Source organism: Alligator mississippiensis, chromosome 5, assembly GCF_030867095.1.
Source record: "Alligator mississippiensis isolate rAllMis1 chromosome 5, rAllMis1, whole genome shotgun sequence".
Lineage (NCBI taxonomy): Eukaryota > Metazoa > Chordata > Crocodylia > Alligatoridae > Alligator > Alligator mississippiensis.
Genome location: NC_081828.1, coordinates 20,249,625 through 20,267,040, shown reverse-complemented (window position 1 = coordinate 20,267,040; position 17,416 = coordinate 20,249,625). Strand labels below are relative to the sequence as shown.

The 17,416-nt window shown below is 42.0% G+C and overlaps 1 protein-coding gene across 1 annotated transcript in view; it reads left to right on the top strand.

The window, feature by feature from the left end:
* NEGR1 (neuronal growth regulator 1) overlaps positions 1-17,416 on the top strand; it is a 654,907-nt gene that overhangs the window by 495,595 nt on the left and 141,896 nt on the right. Inside the window, exon 5 of the mRNA XM_019489191.2 lies at positions 6,812-6,932. Coding sequence (XP_019344736.2) covers positions 6,812-6,932 — 121 coding nt within the window. The remainder of the gene's footprint in view (positions 1-6,811; positions 6,933-17,416) is intronic.

Genomic DNA, 17,416 nt, shown 5'->3' with positions numbered 1-17,416 from the left:
CTATGACTATTTTACTTAGAGCTTGTTCCTTATTTGACAAAAATGCTTCTTTTGTTACTATAGAGTTTCAGGGAATCATCTTTTTATGCAGGAAGTTCAGAGTGCCATGTCATTAATCTGTCTTATATGGACCAATAAATAAAGCCTCATAACATCATTGTGTAATAAGTAAATCCTGTACCTAAAATGACAGTGGAGAAACTGAGGTAGGAAGATCTTGAATGGTATAAATGAGCTCATGTAGAAAGCAGATGGAAAAACAGGGGATATTGATTAGTGGATCAGGACCAGATCCAGCAAGTTATAGATCATGAGCAGATGGAAAAACATCCTGGATGGAAAAAAACATCCAGATGGAAAAACATCCTGGATCAGGACCAGATCCAGCAAATTATAGATCATGAGCAGATGGAAAAACAGGGGATATTGATTAGTGCTCCTATTTCCAATGTAAACATAATAATCAGATGTTCCTTCCTTCCCCATGGACAGATAAACACTGACCAACATTAGGATGGTATCCAAAATGAAGACCTTGCATACATACGCAGTTCTGCCATTTGGTCCCCTCCTGGTATCTCAATTATCCTCCAGTGTTCTCAGATATGGATTGCATCTACTTACTGGTGCCTCATACAACAAATTCTGTATGCAGGAGTTATACATGACATTTTAAATGCCCCCCTCCACCCAGGTCATTGGTGCATGCTATGATTATTCTGACAATTTTTCATGTGTAATATTATCAGGTCTGACTTCGGCATTGGGAGAAAAACATTATGACTACTATCTCTATGACTGTTGTCTCTGAAAAGATAGGTCTTGACTAAGCTCTATAGCTGCCAAATAGTAGTGGCTTCATAGCTAGCACCTGCAGATGTTGAAATTTTGCATCAAGAACCCTTAATTATCTTTAGCTCAAAACGGCATTGAACAACAAAAGGAAATAATCCTACTGAGTAAATAAGAAAAATTCTCCTATCTTATGAGCACCTAAGTGAACAGGTATTAGATGCGTCCAATAGACACTGTTAATCCTGTCCCAGGTAGTTCTGCAGTGCCCCCATCATTCTTAATTTTTTAACCCAAAGTTAGAGATCACTAGTACAGTGAATAATATAAGTGTTGAACAGAGGAAAGCTGGAAAGAGCTTCTAGGTTCCCAAAGGCTCCGATGGTTTCCAGGGCTGTCAAGTTTCTGTCATAGAGTGGCTAGCCTCAAAATCTTGGGAGCCCCAGGTGCAAATAGGGCTTAGCCCCTAGCTGGTCAGGAGAGAGTTTTTCAGCTCTGGATGTTCTGACTCAACAACTCTCAAGGCTTCCAGGCTCCCTGCTGTAGCTGAAAGTACTGAGGGTTTTTCCCAAGGTCTCTGGCTCAAAGACAGTCCCACACACTGCAACACCCCCCACCCCTGCCTAGAGACCTCTGAGGATTTAGAGTCCTCAGCCAGCTGGCTCCCTGGGCTACCTTACTTCCAGAAGAGTTCTGGAAAGCATTCTCTCCTGGGCCAACCAGGAAAGGCGAACCTAGATATACCTTTTTCTCTTATCAAGACTACCAAGAGTTTAATCACTGATGCCTACAAAAGAGGTTGAGGTGCACCTGGGTCAACTATAAACAAAAGGATTATGGCCTCATGCAGATAGCAGGCACCATATTAACATCCTAGCAATGAGCTTGCAGCTTACAGGACAAGTCTTTTCTATTACTTCTGAAGGGAAGAACAGTTCAAATCCTGATCAAGGCGTTACATAAAGAAGCAGGGGGTACAAGATTAAGACTTCTGTGTCATGAAATGTTCCTGTTCTGGGAGTGGTGCGTTGTAATTTAAGTACATTTTATGTTTGTCATCTCCCTGCAGAAACCAAAGATTTAACAGAACATCTGAGCAGGGAAGCCTTCAGTTCACACAGCGCCTATAATAGTCAATTCTGATCCAAGTCTTTAACAAGTATTCATCTTGAGGAGGAGGAGAAGAAGGTGTTCCTCATGTTGATGTGCTTGCTATCAAACATATGGCACCATGCCCTTTCTATGAGTTTGGGGAGGATCACGTGCAAGATCAATAAATGATTGATGCCTTTCTAATTCAGCAGTTTTCTCAGCTGATACATGTCTTTCCTCTTATTTGTAATGATTCCCAGAGTCATGGGGAAGATCAGATGCAACAGGGCTCAAATAACCCAAAATGATATGGCATGGCTTTGCAAATTCTGGTTTTCAAATCTTGTGCACCAGCTACCTAATACAGTTGCCTCACTCAGGCAGTAGACATAGGCCACATATAGACCTTCAGGTTCTCCTTGATAAAGTTGTTGTTGTCCCAGGAGAAAACACAAGTATACAGATGTTCAGGATTTTTCTCCCAGAGCAAAAACAGCCACTCCAGGAGAGAACCCAGGAACAACAGGGTTAAATTACTCCTGGGAGAGCAAATGTCTGGACACATTCTGTTCTGAGTGGGGTCGTAGTATAGTCCTTCCAGGTGCCTTGTCCCACCCTTCACCCAGGAGACATGGTTGCTCACTGAACTCTACTGCTCCAGCCAAGCAGGAAGCAAAATATGCCCCCTTCAGAATTCCCACTCCCTGCTGGAGGGAGACACAGGTTGAAACCTCCCAAGGGTAGCATCTGGATGAAATACCTCAAGAGAAGTTGTTCGGTGGAGTTTCAGTGTAAGATGTCCTCTGCTCTGAGACTGTAAAGAACAGAGTGTGAGCTTGTTTTCTCATACTGAGCTGCTGGGAAAAACTGTGACCTGAGGCAGTCCACATTCCATTTGTTCTCTGCTACTTGTTAATTTTAAAGCATATGAGTCTATCTTTAAGTTTAATTAATTAAGGTTCATTTAGTAATCTCAGTTTGCAGTCTATTAATTCAAGGTATCTTCATTTTCTCCCATCAAGCAGTTAATAGATTTCTGAAAAACTACCTCATGTGTATCCTCCATTCAGGGAACTTAAATTTAGTTCTTTCAGTGTTGATGTATCTAACATTAGAACTGCCGTCTTGGTTACTCCATCATTTATCAGTGAAGGTAGCCTTTTTACTGACAATCACTTCAATTCAACTTGCTATCCATGTGTGAATACTTGAAGAAGGAAAAAGTAAAGTAACTAGGCAAGCAAAAGAAAAGCTCTCATGTCATCCAATATACATGGTATTTCATTCAGGTGGAGTAACAATACAACTTCATCCCAAATTTATTTCAGAAGTGGCCCTGGACTTTCATATCACTAATTACACACTTGCATGTGTTGTTTCTCAAGATCTCATTCATTTCAGAGTGAAGCATACCTTCATATGTGGATGTTAAGAAAGCTATCTTATACCATTTGAGTTTAATAAGATGCTTCACAGATCCCCTAGGCTATTGTGTCTTTTGGAAGCAGAGCCAAAAAACAGACCAGTTTCCACTCAGATTATCAAAGTGGATTGTAGATTGTATAAAATGGTTTGTATCAGAACAGCATGTAATATTAAATTTAAACTCTTGGCTCATGTGAGCGTTCATTTAACCAGGGCTCTGACTGCCTCGATACCAAGTCTCAGGAGGGTTGCAGTGCTTGAGATCTGCAGAACAGTAACATGATCCTTTTATCTTTACCAGTGGCAGGATGAAGAGCAGGGCCTAAGAGGGAGCAGTTCTATCATCATTATTTAGTTGAATACACGTACAGATGCCAGAAAGGGTATGACAGTGCATAGATTACATAGATGTTCCCTGTATATATATATATATATATATATATATATATATATTCTCCCTCTAAAGCATCTGCTAGAGTCACTATCTGAGAAATTGGTGATTGTCTGACTCAGTATGGCACTTATGAGGAAAGAGAAACAATTCCCTACCTTATGGTAGTTGTGGTTCTGCAAGAGGTTCTCTACTTCTGGATCTGTCAGCCACCCTCCCACCCCGCAGCTCAGAAACTTTTCATTTAATTGTGCACAGCAAAAGAACTGAACAGCTGTAAGTTCTGCTCCTTATACCCTTGGGAAGGGGAGGACAAAGGCTCCCCTTAAAATGAAACTTTCCTTTATGCTTTTACTAAACATAGGGCTGCGTGCTTATATTCCTAGAATCTGACTCTTGTCTTCCTTTGACACCCAGACTCCAATTTGATATTAAATTGGATGGGCTATCACAGGTTTCTGTAATGATAACTTGATACATAGAAGCATAGAGAGATTATGTCCAAGGTTGAACCAGAAGTTAGTGGCTGAGTTAACAGTTTTCCTCTTTTACTCTGTATTTGAATCTGATAACGCTCTCAAACTACAATATGTTTAACTGCTGCTGAAATGCAAAGTTTTCAGATAGTATAGTTGCACTGATTCATATATTATTATGTCACTGGAAAGACTCCCATTGGCTTCAAAGGTATCTGGATTGTGCCCTCCTTTGGGAATAATTCTTACTAGATAAAGTGCAGGTTTTGTGCATCTTTTCTGCCTATAAGTTAGGAGACTTCATGTTAACACTTGCTTTATGGTTATTCCATTACAATACATCATAATTTTACCTCATGTACTTTTAAAGGAATTCATGTATTCATATTTGTACTGAGCTATGTCCCTACTGGCACATAAATAGCATAACAAAACTGACCTGCCTGCGTAAAGAACTTTGTTATGAATCTCCTGTTTAATATAACTGTTGCTTCTTCAGCAGTAGTTGGCTATCGTAAAAGATTATGGCCTCTTAACATGACAAGCAGAAGGATGAGTGTGATTATGAAAGAAACAGAATGAGAGAGAGTCAGCATTTTGTGTATATAAGCACCTTAGAACAACATCTGGAAAATTGCTTCAAAAAAATTAATGGGTTTTTATTTATAAGTTGTGTGGTTTTGTTTTTATAGCATTTTATAATGCACATAATTTATCTTTAAAAATAGAAGATACAGAACAAATTCCAAGAAGAGCGCAATTGCTTATTTGTTCAGGTTTTCCTTTTGTTAACCTTCTTCCTATGCAATTCAGCAAGTTTTTTATTTTTTACCTTAATACTGGATTTCCCTTGTAAATGGGGGATTGACTCTTACTTTTATTTTTCTGCTGCTGTAAATTTAAAATACTGTACTATTCTTTTAAATGTCTTGTTGTGGAAAAAAAATGATGTGAAAGAGGCAAAGTAAATTGGGATGTAATAACAGCAGTGGAAAATATTGGGGAATGTCAGGCTTTTTATATGTTTAAAATAGTTGTGAAAGGGAATTTATCCTTTAGTACCAATAAAAGTCCACCCAGAGCCTAAGTGAACCATAAAACTAGCATGGTTAAGGCATGCTGCTTTCTAAAGCCCATGGCACACAAGGGTGTGATGTGCTTAGTATTGGACTTTTTCACCTTTGACTTCCCAGCACAAATGACCAGAACCCCAACTACAGCTGGTCAAGAGGGGGCATCCTTTTGGGCAAGTTCAACTTGATTTTCACAGTTGTGCTTCTGAAGCTGTCACAAAATGCCTTAACTATGCTGCCATCATGCCCCCTAGCGTATACAGTATACCTTACTTGGAATCCTGCATTCATTACACCAACAATTCAGGAAAGTCAGTGGGTATCTTTCTTCATAGGATTTATGACCTTGCACTGCATGCATTTTCTAGGTTTCAAAAGGTTTTGGATCAGACCCTTACAGAACAGTCTACAACTACCCCTGTGCTACCCCCACTTGGTGTCATCTACTAGTTGTAGGTATGCTAAAGGGTAGGGCTAGGATTCTGAGTGACCTATACAAATTGGAGGATTGGACCAAAAGGAAGCTAATGCAGTTCAACAAAGACAAATGCAAAGTCCTGTGCTTAGGATGGAGCAATCCCATGTACCAGTACAGGCTGAGAACTGACTGGCTAAGCAGCAGCTCTGCAGAAAAGAACCTGGGGGTTACAGTGGACAGTAAGCTGAACATGAGCCAGCAGTGTGCCCTTGTTGCAAAGAATGCCAACGGCATACTGGGCTGAATTAGTAGAAGCGTTGCCAGCAGATCAAGGGAAGTGATTATTCTCCTCTATTCACCACTAGTGAGGCTACATCTGGAGTACTATGTTTCATTTAGCTGCCCTCCCCCCCCCCCCCTTTACAGAAAGGATGTGGATAAATTGGAGAGTCCAGCAGAAGGCAATGAAAATGGTTAGGGGATTAGGGTACATGATTCATGAGGTGAGGATGGGGGAACTGGGCTTGTTTAGTATGGAGAAGAAAAGACTGAGAGGGGGCTTAGTAGCAGCCTTCAAATACCTGAAGGGGAGTTCCAGAGAGAATGGAGCTGGGCTGTTCTCAGTGGTGGCAGCTGGCAGAACAAGGAGCAATATTCTCAAGTTCCAGCAAAGGAAGCTTAGGTTAGATATTAGGAGACATTTTCTCACTAAGAGGGTAGTAAAACACTGGAACAGGTTACCCAGAGGTATGGTGGAATCTCCATCCTTGGAGGTTTTTAAGACCCAGGCAGAGAGAGCCTTGGTTGGGATGATCTGATTTGGGATGGTGCTGCTTTGAGCAGGGGGTTGGACTAGATGACCACCTGAGGTCCCTTCCAACCCTAATTTTCTATGATTCTGTATTCAACCTGGAATGGATACATATTTGTTCATATCATTTTATTTTTGATACCTGAGACACACAACAAAATAATGACTTTGTATTTGCTCTCAAGGGTAGCTTCTACAGGGACCAATTTGTGAGTGTGGTTGACTGAAGGAAAATATAGCATATCCAGCTTCGAAAGTAACTTCAAACTTGCTGTAAAATAATAGTACAGGAAATATTTTCTTCAAATTTTTCTTTACAATCTTTTGTTTCAGTTGCACCCACAATTCAGGAACTTAAATCAAGTGGTGTGATGCTTGGAGGTAATGGATTGATAAGATGTGAAGGTGCGGGAGTTCCTACTCCAGTCTTTGAGTGGTACAAAGGAGAGAGAAAGTAAGTAACCTGTATGTCTGTATTTATGTATAAACACTGATATATCTCTACTGTTTTTCTGAATGTTATAATGATTGTAGTAGAAGGGGCTTCAGTCGTTTCTTACAGTATTAATGTTCAGTTGATTTAGGATAATTTCAATGAAGAAACAAAGTACAGAATGGGAATAGTACCTCAAATCACTTCAATTATTGTATAAAGAAGTGTTTAGATAAGATATTAAATGCATTTTTATCCAGCTATGGTTATCACCCCCTACCTGGTTTTAGATTGGGGACCTGTAGTTTGATTCTTTGACCCAGTTTCTGAAATCTTTCTGAATTTTTCCAAAGGCACCATCCCCACAGACAACCAAATCAGCTGTCTTAGAACACAGGGCACATCTACATGTCACCGTAGAGCACTGTGTCTTAGTACTTCCTTTTGCAGCACGCGGTTACATTTTGCCACTATATCATCGTAGTGGTACGCTATACCCAAGGAGCACGCTGTTATGGTGATGTAGCTAGTGGTCACATGTAGACGCATGTGATTGCCATGTTGCCGTAGCATGATTATTGGATTCTCCCTACTAAATGCAGTGGAGAAACCAAATCATCAATAAAAAAAAAAAAGGCACTTAAAGGATCCCATCATTATAGGGATCCCAAGAGAATTTCTCCACCATGCTCAAACAGTTGAAGTGAAAGAACTATGAAGACAAAAAGTTTAGCCTTCGTTAAAAATCCATGTTGGATAAGGGACTGAAAGCAGCTCTCCTAGCAACCAGGAAAACCATCAAGAAAGTCTTTGCCAGCACCGGGCTGCTCAAGAATAGTGAGAGGGGAGAGCTCAGCTTTCACTTCAGCAACAGGAAGGGAAAGGGAGAGTATTCTGTTCCCAGCATTCTAATAACAGCCAAGAGGAAAAATGTTAGATGCAAGTTTCTCCTGGCTTGAACCTAGTAGGATCAGAGTCAATATAAGTTGGATGTAATATGCACCAGATCAGAGTAGGTTTAGCTGCAGGAATGACTATTTATAGCTAGGGACAGAAATTACACATAAACCAGTAAAAGTGATTGGAAACCAGTTCAAATCTGTAACACAGCAAAAGTTCAGTGCACGTAAACTGCTTTCAAAATGACCGTAACCAGTTTAAGATAAGCTTGGATGGATGTAGTATCAGACTTAACTGATTTAGGTTAAATTGGTTTATTGAACTTCTGTCCCAGATCCTCTCTAGATTCAAGTTAACTCACAGTCCCCCAGCGTCCCAGGTTCCTTTCCACCTCCCTTGCAAACCTCCTCCACTTGCATGGTGGGCAGGCTAGCCTTGGCCCAAGCTGTCTGCTTCCGCCAAACAGGAAGGCACGCTCTAGTGCCCCCCAACTACTGGCCTGTGCCACAGCAGCCATGTGGCTGCATTTCCAGAATCAAAACTAAATGTCTGTTCACTTGATTATCATTCAATCTAAGCAGCTTCGACCAACCTGCAAAGATTGGATCAACTGAACTTCCAGCTTTTTGACTGTCTGTACTTAGTCTATATGCGTTCATCAGTATGGCATAAGAGCAATATTTGTAAGTTGTATAAAGAATTCTATAGTTGTGTATATAATATTATTTGCCATATAAGTAATTTTAAAAAATCATTGAGAGGATTGGCCCAGTGTTCAGGATGCTAGACATGGGCTTATGTCCCTGTTTAATCTTATTGTCCTGCTGTACTACAAGATTTTGTAATATGAATACGTCATTTAACATAATTTCCCAACTTTAAACTAGTGTTGGCATTGCCCTTCCTCAAAAGCTGTCATGAGAGCAAATACATGAAAGCTGCTGAGGTACTAAGATATTGCAGTAACAGGGGGCATGCAAGTAAGTACCTTAGGTAGAAAAATATAGTGAACATTTTCACAAAAAAGACAAGCGTTTACTATCTTGACAATTTTATCTTGGGGGAGGGAAGCTGTCTCTTCAACCTAAAAGCTTTGTACCTATAAAATTTAAGTTCTACTTTTTGTGGCCTGAGGAACAGATCCTCAGCTAAAATAAATTTTAATAGCACATAACACCAGCTGAGAATATGGGCCAAAGTGGACTTTTTCCTCTCAGTTTGGACACTAAAAATCAATAATGTGTTTCATTTTTGTTTATAGTCACTTTTTACTGTCTGGCCTTTAGTTCTAGGTAGTTTGAGCATTCTTCCCTGCACAGGCTTCTTTATTTTTTTGAAAGCAAGCTCTTTTCTTTGGATTTAAATATTGGCATAAATGCAAGTTCATGGTATTCCTTTAAGGCATGTGCACACTTCCACCTCAGCTTTTGGAATTTCCTGACTTTGGAAAGCTTGATTTCTCAGCCTTAGCATTCCATTAATGCTGGCATTTGACAAACAATATTAATAATCATTCTTCACACAAAACAATTTGTCAGCTCATTTCTCACTGGCCAGCAGCTCCCCACGTTAGCTGTTCCTTTTCCAGCACAACTTCACATACTAGTTGTGGCTATAACAGTTTTGCCCTTGAAGTGATGTAACTGATGCTCAGTACTTATGATAACAAAACAGTATTTTTTTCTGGAGTTAACTGCCAACATTCTGCTCCAAAAGGCCTATACTTCTTCTCTCACCTGTATTACACCAAGAAAAAACCTTCAGTTTCTCATGAGACGTTTGTTTTACACACAGTGGGCACATCTGCACAAGATACTTAATGTGCAGCAGCCTAATAACACTGCAGAGTAGCTTGTTGGGCAAAAACCATGCTAATAAGCTACTGCGCAGTGTTCTTATGCTACCATGCAGCAACTGTCACAAAACACCTGTGCACCAGCGCTACTGCGCAGTAAATGTAGGTACTGCACATTCAGGTAGTACTTCATTAAGGAAGTACTAAACTAAATGCACATTAACTATGGCACATTAGTGAATGTGTAGACACACCCACAGTGTTGTAGCTCTTCTTGTAATGACTGTTACACAGTTCTGGATCAAACTGGACTGCTCTTATTTAGTGTAAATGATATTCAATAAATGCACAGATTTGACCGATTCCCTTTTCCATATATAAGCATAATGACAGCAGTGAGACTCAATAGGCAGTGCATTTCAGGACAGTAGAGGCACTGCCTCCTGCTTCCAATTCACCTGAGGCTTTCTTTGTTCATCTAGGTATGCACTATCCCACTGCAACTAATTGCTTAAGTAGCTGCTGGTACATGCTTGTGTTAATTCTAATAATACACTGTTTTTGTAAAACTATTATTTATAGACACACTACTGACATTGCATCCAATACTTCCTCTGAAAGAATCCCTTCTGAAACAGGAAAAAATTGTACAATACCATGCTCATAAAACTAGTTCACTACTGAAATGCCAAAGCGAGAAGTTTCAACTTTCAGTGACCTTTCAAGACACATTCATTCAGAGCAGTTTACGGGGGTGGGCAAAATACAGCCCATAGGCTGGAACCGGCTGCCAACTGACTGGATCCTGCCCGTGGGAGATGGGCACCAATTGATTCCATCTGACTTGGAGCTGCCCCATGGCTATTTGCATGGGGCTGAGCCCAGCCTCAGGCAACCCACGCTGTGCTCCACCTCACACCTGCCAGTGCAGCCCCAGCCAGCACGCACAGTTTCCAGTGGGGCTAACAGTGTGGCTGCAGCCTCCGGGGTGCTGCTCCACTCCCCTTACATCCAGTGACTCCTCCTGCTGCACCACTCGTGGCTGGGAGGAAGTTCCCAGCTGTCTTCCACCCACTCCACTTCACTGGGCAGGTGGAGTGGGTAGAAGACAGCAAGGAACTGGAGCCAGATACCTGCACATTGGGGCTGAAGTTTCCTGCCAGCCAAGGAAGGAAGGAGAAGGAGCAGGAGGAGGATCCAAGGGGAGCAGAGAAGCACCCAGGCAGCTGCAGTTTCACCGGAAGCAAGCCCACCAGAAGCTGTACATGCTGGCCGGGGCCGGGCGAGCAGGGACAGCTGTGGACCACGCTGCCTGGGTGAGCTCTACAGCACATGCCTCCTGCCCCTCCTCCCTCCCCTCATCCCTGGCCCCACTCCTGGGACCTAGCACTCAGGCAGTTCCCCCTCACACACACACGTGTGCGCTCACACACACACACACACACACACACGCACCCCTCACACCAACTTACCTACACAGCACCCCCTGCCAAGGGCCTCCCTACAACACTGCCCCATGATGCTGGCCTCACCTGCCCATCTTACTCCTGAACCACCTACTCACTCCCTGTCCACCCATGGCCCCATCCCACGTAGGGAGATTTGTTGAGTTATTGCAGCTGGGTTTGTGAAGGGGGATGGTGCTGACCCTGCCTGCAACAACTAGTCAAAACTCCCTATGTGGATTATACTGTAGGCATCACTGAAGTCATATGCTAAGAAGTTTAGGGCCCAAATAACTTCCTACTAAAGTTATTAGAAAGACTCCCATTCTTCAATGGCACCTAAATTAGAGACTGGCACCTACATTAGTGGTGGGTTAATCTTTGAAACATTTAAATGTTGAGGTAGTTTGAATAAGGACTCAGGATTTTGGATCTCTCTGAAATAATGGGGCCTGCTGTGTCTGCTGACTATATTTATTCACTTTGATCTAAACAACAACAAAGTATACCTTTCCAGGTGAAGGAGCCCTGCTAGCCATTCGAAACAGTAATTAAATAAATAAATAAATAAATAAATAAATAAATAAAAAGTCAGCAACCCACCTGTTGCCCTGGGGGGCCAGGCTCAAGATTTCAATATTGTGCTGTTAGACAGGAGGGTTTGACACAATTACACATATACAAAACACACACAAATCAGTTAGGTGCACACACACACACACACACACACACACACACACACACACACACTACCAGCTCAGGCACATACAAACCAGCACATGCATACCTATCACCAATTCAAGCACATACACTATACACCCCAAAAGTTAGACACAGATCACTAATTCATATATCATGCACACAATGCCATATATATATATATATATATATATATATATATACATGCACACACGCACACACTAGCAACTCAGATACACACACATTCAAAATAACCAGTCTAGGTTCATGCACACCAGGTTAAGCCCATACACACTACACACACCGCATTTAGACAGAATCAGTTACCAGTTACCAACACCTGCACATCCAATACACATACGTGGATTACTAATTTATATACCACACACACACACAATGATATCTATATATGTATATATATGTGTATTCACTAATTCACACACATACCACCCACCTACACATACACACAGGTGAGTTCCTGAGTTGGGTGTTGTGATGTGTATGTATGCATGTGCTTGGTGTACTTGGGATACCTGGGGAAAGGTTAAGGTAAGAAAGTAGAAGTGTAGGGAGTTAAAGTTACTGGAAATGAAAGTCACTGGGACCGGGATTAGAACCGGTAGACTAGAGGGGCCTGGACTGAAGAACTGAGGCTGGGGGTAACTTTAGGTTAATTGATCTTAATTGATTAAAAGACAATGCCCAAAGCCTGCAGAACAGGGAAGCATGCCGGCACAGAGTCTGGGACTGGAGCCAGAGCTATGTGAGAGCTGAAAAGGTAGGTAAGGAGAGGAAAAAATGGGACCAAGGGAAAGTGTGGGTGTTAAAAGAGGGGCTCTGGGTATGAGGAGCCAGAGGATGGCTCCAGGGCAGCTAGAGAAGTTGCAGGGAGCGGCAGTAGGTGGTGGAAGCTGGAGCAAGGCTCCAGCTGCTGGAGCAACCTATAGGACAGCTAATAGGAGCTGGGAAGCTGCAGGGTGGGAGGATTACAGAAGGTGTGGGGGAAGCCTGAAAACAGAGAGATGAACAGCAGAAAATCACAGGAAAAGCAGCAAGCAGCAGGGCAGCAGGAAAGCAAGGAGAGGCTGAGAGGTGGCAGAAAAGGGGAGATGGAATTGAGAGGAGATCGAGAAACTAGCAGATAGGGTGGGAACTGGACCTGAGAGAGAGAGAGAATGAGGCTGGAATTTAAGATAGGGAGGAGACTGGGATTCAGTAAAACATGACCCAACTTGGGGTTGCAAATGACAGTGGTTTTATTGAACAGGGGAGATGGTGACACAATGCCAAATTGGTTCCCTTGCACCCACGCGCGCACATGCACACACGCACACACATACACACAATGGTAGCACGGTTTAAAGAGGCTTGGTTCAGGGGCTGAAGTCCACTGAAGTCCAGGAGGAGAGAGACAGAGAGACAGAGAGAATCCAAATTGTAGGAGGAGGCGTGCAGATAATATCTACCTATCCAGCCTGGAAGGGGTCCTTGTCCAGTAGGTGTTGTCCAGAGGCGGGGCACCGGCAGGGCCTCCGGGTGGATAGGTGGTGTGGCATGGTGCTGGTCCAGATGGAAATGGCATCCCACTGGATCTGTCTTCACTGCCCCTTTTTATAGGGGCAGACCTTGTGTGACCCTAGTGACAGGAGGCATGCCCAGGCAAGGGTCAGCCCCTGGTGTACTGTGCATGTGTGCTCCATTCAAGGATGTACAGTTTCGGGTGTCTGTAATGGTGAGAGTTGATGGTTTTGCAAGGTCCTTTGTCTTTCAAATACTGGTCTTGTCTTTGTTCCTGGGTGAGATCCATGGTTCCTGGGTGAATCAATGCGAGGTGATGGCCCAATCATTACAGGCCATTCAGTAGAGGCCTGCTATCATTGTCTTTCAATCAGTTTCAATCATACTCATTCATCGGGGAACCAATTTACATGGGAGGGGTACATGACTCATACAGTTGCAACATGGGATGCCCAGGCAGAGGACAGAAGATGGAGGCTTGACGTAAAAAAAGGGAAACTTGACATGACTTTGGTTCACTTACAAACACAGGCCTAAACCATACAATATCCATATGAAACAATAAAAATCAATACGAAAATGATAATAATACAATATACAACAGTAAAATCAATACAAAAATGATAATAATACACTACAAAATGGTGGATATCCAAAACCAAAAGCTTGCTACCAAAATAAAAATTTTTAAAGCTTATCCTAAGTCTGAGTTCACTTATACTTATCTATAGGGAATAGAGAGGGAGAGAAGAAGTCAGAAATAGTTGGGGAAGGGGAGGGAATGCATTTTAAAATGCATACGAAAGAAAAAAGAAAAAACTGGGGGTTCTGCTACACACCTACATAAAACAACTGATCAACAGCCCAAAGCAAATTGGAGAACAAATTCTACTCAGTCATCAAGTTCTCTGAAAGTCTTGCCCTGTGAACTCTCTCAAATGTTTTTGCAATACACTCAGACTAGTTTGAATCAACTAGAAAAGTCAAAAAGCCTTCACAGAAATATCCTATTTGAAACAATCCCATTCTAGGCCACAGGGTTTGTAGGTGTCAATTGTGACAGCAAAGAACAGGGAGAAGAGTGGGCTTTCACTAGTCAATCTATAGACACTTTAGTACTTTGTCAGTACCAGTACCTTATATTCCACACAAAAGCCAATAGGCAGCTGTTGCAGTACTTACATCACTAATGAACCTGCTTACAGTGAGTTCCTTTATTTAACACATGGGCTAATGCATTCTGCAGTAACTTCAGCTCCCGAATTAATGTAATCAAACTGGAAAAACTCTTGAGAACAGTTTTCTAGAATTTTCTGCATTGTACTTTAAATCCTGGCTTTCCCCTAAACCATAGCATTTCATAAAAATAGAGGTGGCATGGTTTTGGAATGGATTTAGCACACCATTTTGCAACCTCAAAATAAAAGTTTATGATTCTATCTGGGTTCTAAAAATGGACAGAAAATGGAGAGAGACGTTAAGGAGAAACTTGTATATTTTTTCCTGGCAAGTTCATTGCTTGTCTTAATCATAATGACACACTTTTTCATTGTCTGTGTATAATGTATGCTATTTGGTTAAGCAAGAATGTTTTCTTTGTAAATTAATCAACCATGAGGGAGGCTGCCTTCAATTTTAAAAATGTTAGTTCCATTACAACTGATAAAGTAATCATGATGTACACTTCAAGTATCAAAATAAAGACCAAATTCATTGTAATATTTTAACATATTATAATATCATTACTTTATTCAAATATGAGATTAAAGATGCTCCTTGGGGCCAGTACTGATGCATCATTTTCCCTGGTCTGCTCTAGGAATAACTTCCAGACTATGAGTGAGATCAGATTGTATTGTAAGCTCTGAAATGTAGTGTGGGAGAGTAAATGAAAGGATAAGATGGCTGTAAACTCTTGATGTGCAGTTCCACTTAAAGAAGTAGCTTGATAAAAAATGACATGAGGAATAAACACTTATTTTAGTCAATAAACTGAACATAAATGACAATGAATGGCTCTTGAAAGCATTACTTCGCCCAAGAGAGTGAGGGTCTTAAGAGTGAAAGCAGTAGAATCTAAGATTTTATTTTGAAGCCCTTGTAGCTGCAAAGAGAACTTTCTGAAAATAACTGAGTTTAAACCACTGTAATGCTGCTTTCCTGATCAGCAAACAAACAATGGATATAGCTTGTGTGGTACTCAGAGCTTTTAAGTACTGGTTGGGTGATATCAATAAGACCCTGTTCAGTTTTTGTGTTGCTGTTAAGAAACCTGTGAATTACAGCAAATCTATTCATATGTGTTGAGAGAGAACATCATCAGAGGTAGGCACTGGAAGTAGTGACACAGAAAAGGGATGGAGGAAAAAGTATAAGGTTTGAGTGAGTTATGAAAAGCTCGTCTGTTCCAGCCACTTGAGTGGATGAAACATAACTTAATCAAACCTTGACTTTCCTGAGCCTCATAGGAATAATATCCTCCATTCTATTTAAGGACAACAGGATGATAAGACTCCTAGGATGGTGTTAAAATCAAGTGTATACGTTTCTGAAATAAATGATATAGGCCAAGTAGAAGTACAGTCAATCTAGAAATTATTGTTTAGAATGTCCTTGTTAGGTGGAAAACAAGATTAGATGGTTATAGTATTCCTGGCCTAAAGATCTACCTCCATTTCTTGAGACCTTCTCGGGGTCTAAAGAAGCATACTTGACCTCTGCCTCCATCTTGCAGAAGCATTAGCACCTTTTCCCCCTCCATGTGCAAGAGAAGATGGAGGGGAGTACCAAAGGACAGCAGAACTCAGGATCATTGGGTAGTGGACATAGGTACTTCAGGGTGACAATATGTGAGGGACAGGGTTTGGAATTAACAGAGTTGTGTAAGGCTAGCAGTCTAAGCTATAACAGGAAAAGGATTTGGAGGTGGCAACAGGCAGAGGTGGGGCAAGGGTTAGAGGACACAGTGTCACAGGGATGAGTAGATGATGAGGGACAGGAACATTTGGGTGCACAGGAACTGGGGAAACAGCAGAGTCTGGGGTTGATAAAAACCAAGAAGATGAAGATGCTAGAGATTGAACAGTAACAGAAGACAATGAACCAAGCTAGAAGAATTACAGAGAGGGAGGGAATGTGAGCAACGAGAGACAGGAAACTAGAAAAGCTGGCTTATCAGTTGTGGAGATCTGAGAAAAAAATAGGAGGTAGAGCCAGGAAACTTTAAGAAGCTGTTGTAAGAAGGAGGGAAAGAAAGAGAGGTTAAGTGGAACTAGCAGAAGCTACAAGTCATAAAGAGGTCTGGAGGACTGCAGAGAGTGTGAGGATGGGAGAGGGTGGAAAAAAACAAGACAGTATGAGGGTGATTGGGTATTAAATGGAGGACTGAATATGGGGAAAGAAGGGATACATTAATATGGAGCTGGGGCCTGGAAATCTAAAAGCTCCAGCTGAACTCTGCTGCTCACAAACTTGGGAAGCCCAAGAGGAGACATAAAGAAAGATGTTTGGAAAGACTGGGAAAAACCAAGACTGCTGAATAAGCAGTTACTTTTGGCAGAGCTGACTCCTAGGACCATCAACTTAGGTTCCATTCCCCAGTGCTTAGGAGTAGAACCTGAACGCTGGGGAATAGAAAATGCAAAGTCCTCCAAACAAAGATTTCATTAGTAATCACTGCTGATCACTACAGCAGTGGAAATATTCAACGGGGTAGGAGGGGGGGCGGGGCTTGAGTTTGCCACGGCGCTGTGCTTAGTGCTGTGTGGCCGGCGGAAGCAGCACAGTGTGCGGTGGTGGTGGGGATGGCTGCGTGCCACCCAGTCACCACCACGCTGTCGCTGCTGTTCAGCAACCAGCCACACTGCTCCAGGCATGGCTCCATGGCAACAGCGGGAGGTTTTGGAGGCAGTGGCCGTCACCGCCATAATGGGCCTCCAGGTAAGCAGCAGCACCGCTTGCAAACCCAAGCCCCTCCCCCCCTTCCACGTATACACTTCCACAGATAACTGGTTACTTTTAGGTGAACCCAGCTCTGCAAAAACAGAAGCTTTTCATTCTTACATATTTTTCTTATAGCTTTATACAAAGAGAAAGTAACAACGGTTTGAAATGGCTAGGAAAATAGCTATTTGAGTAACACATTTTAA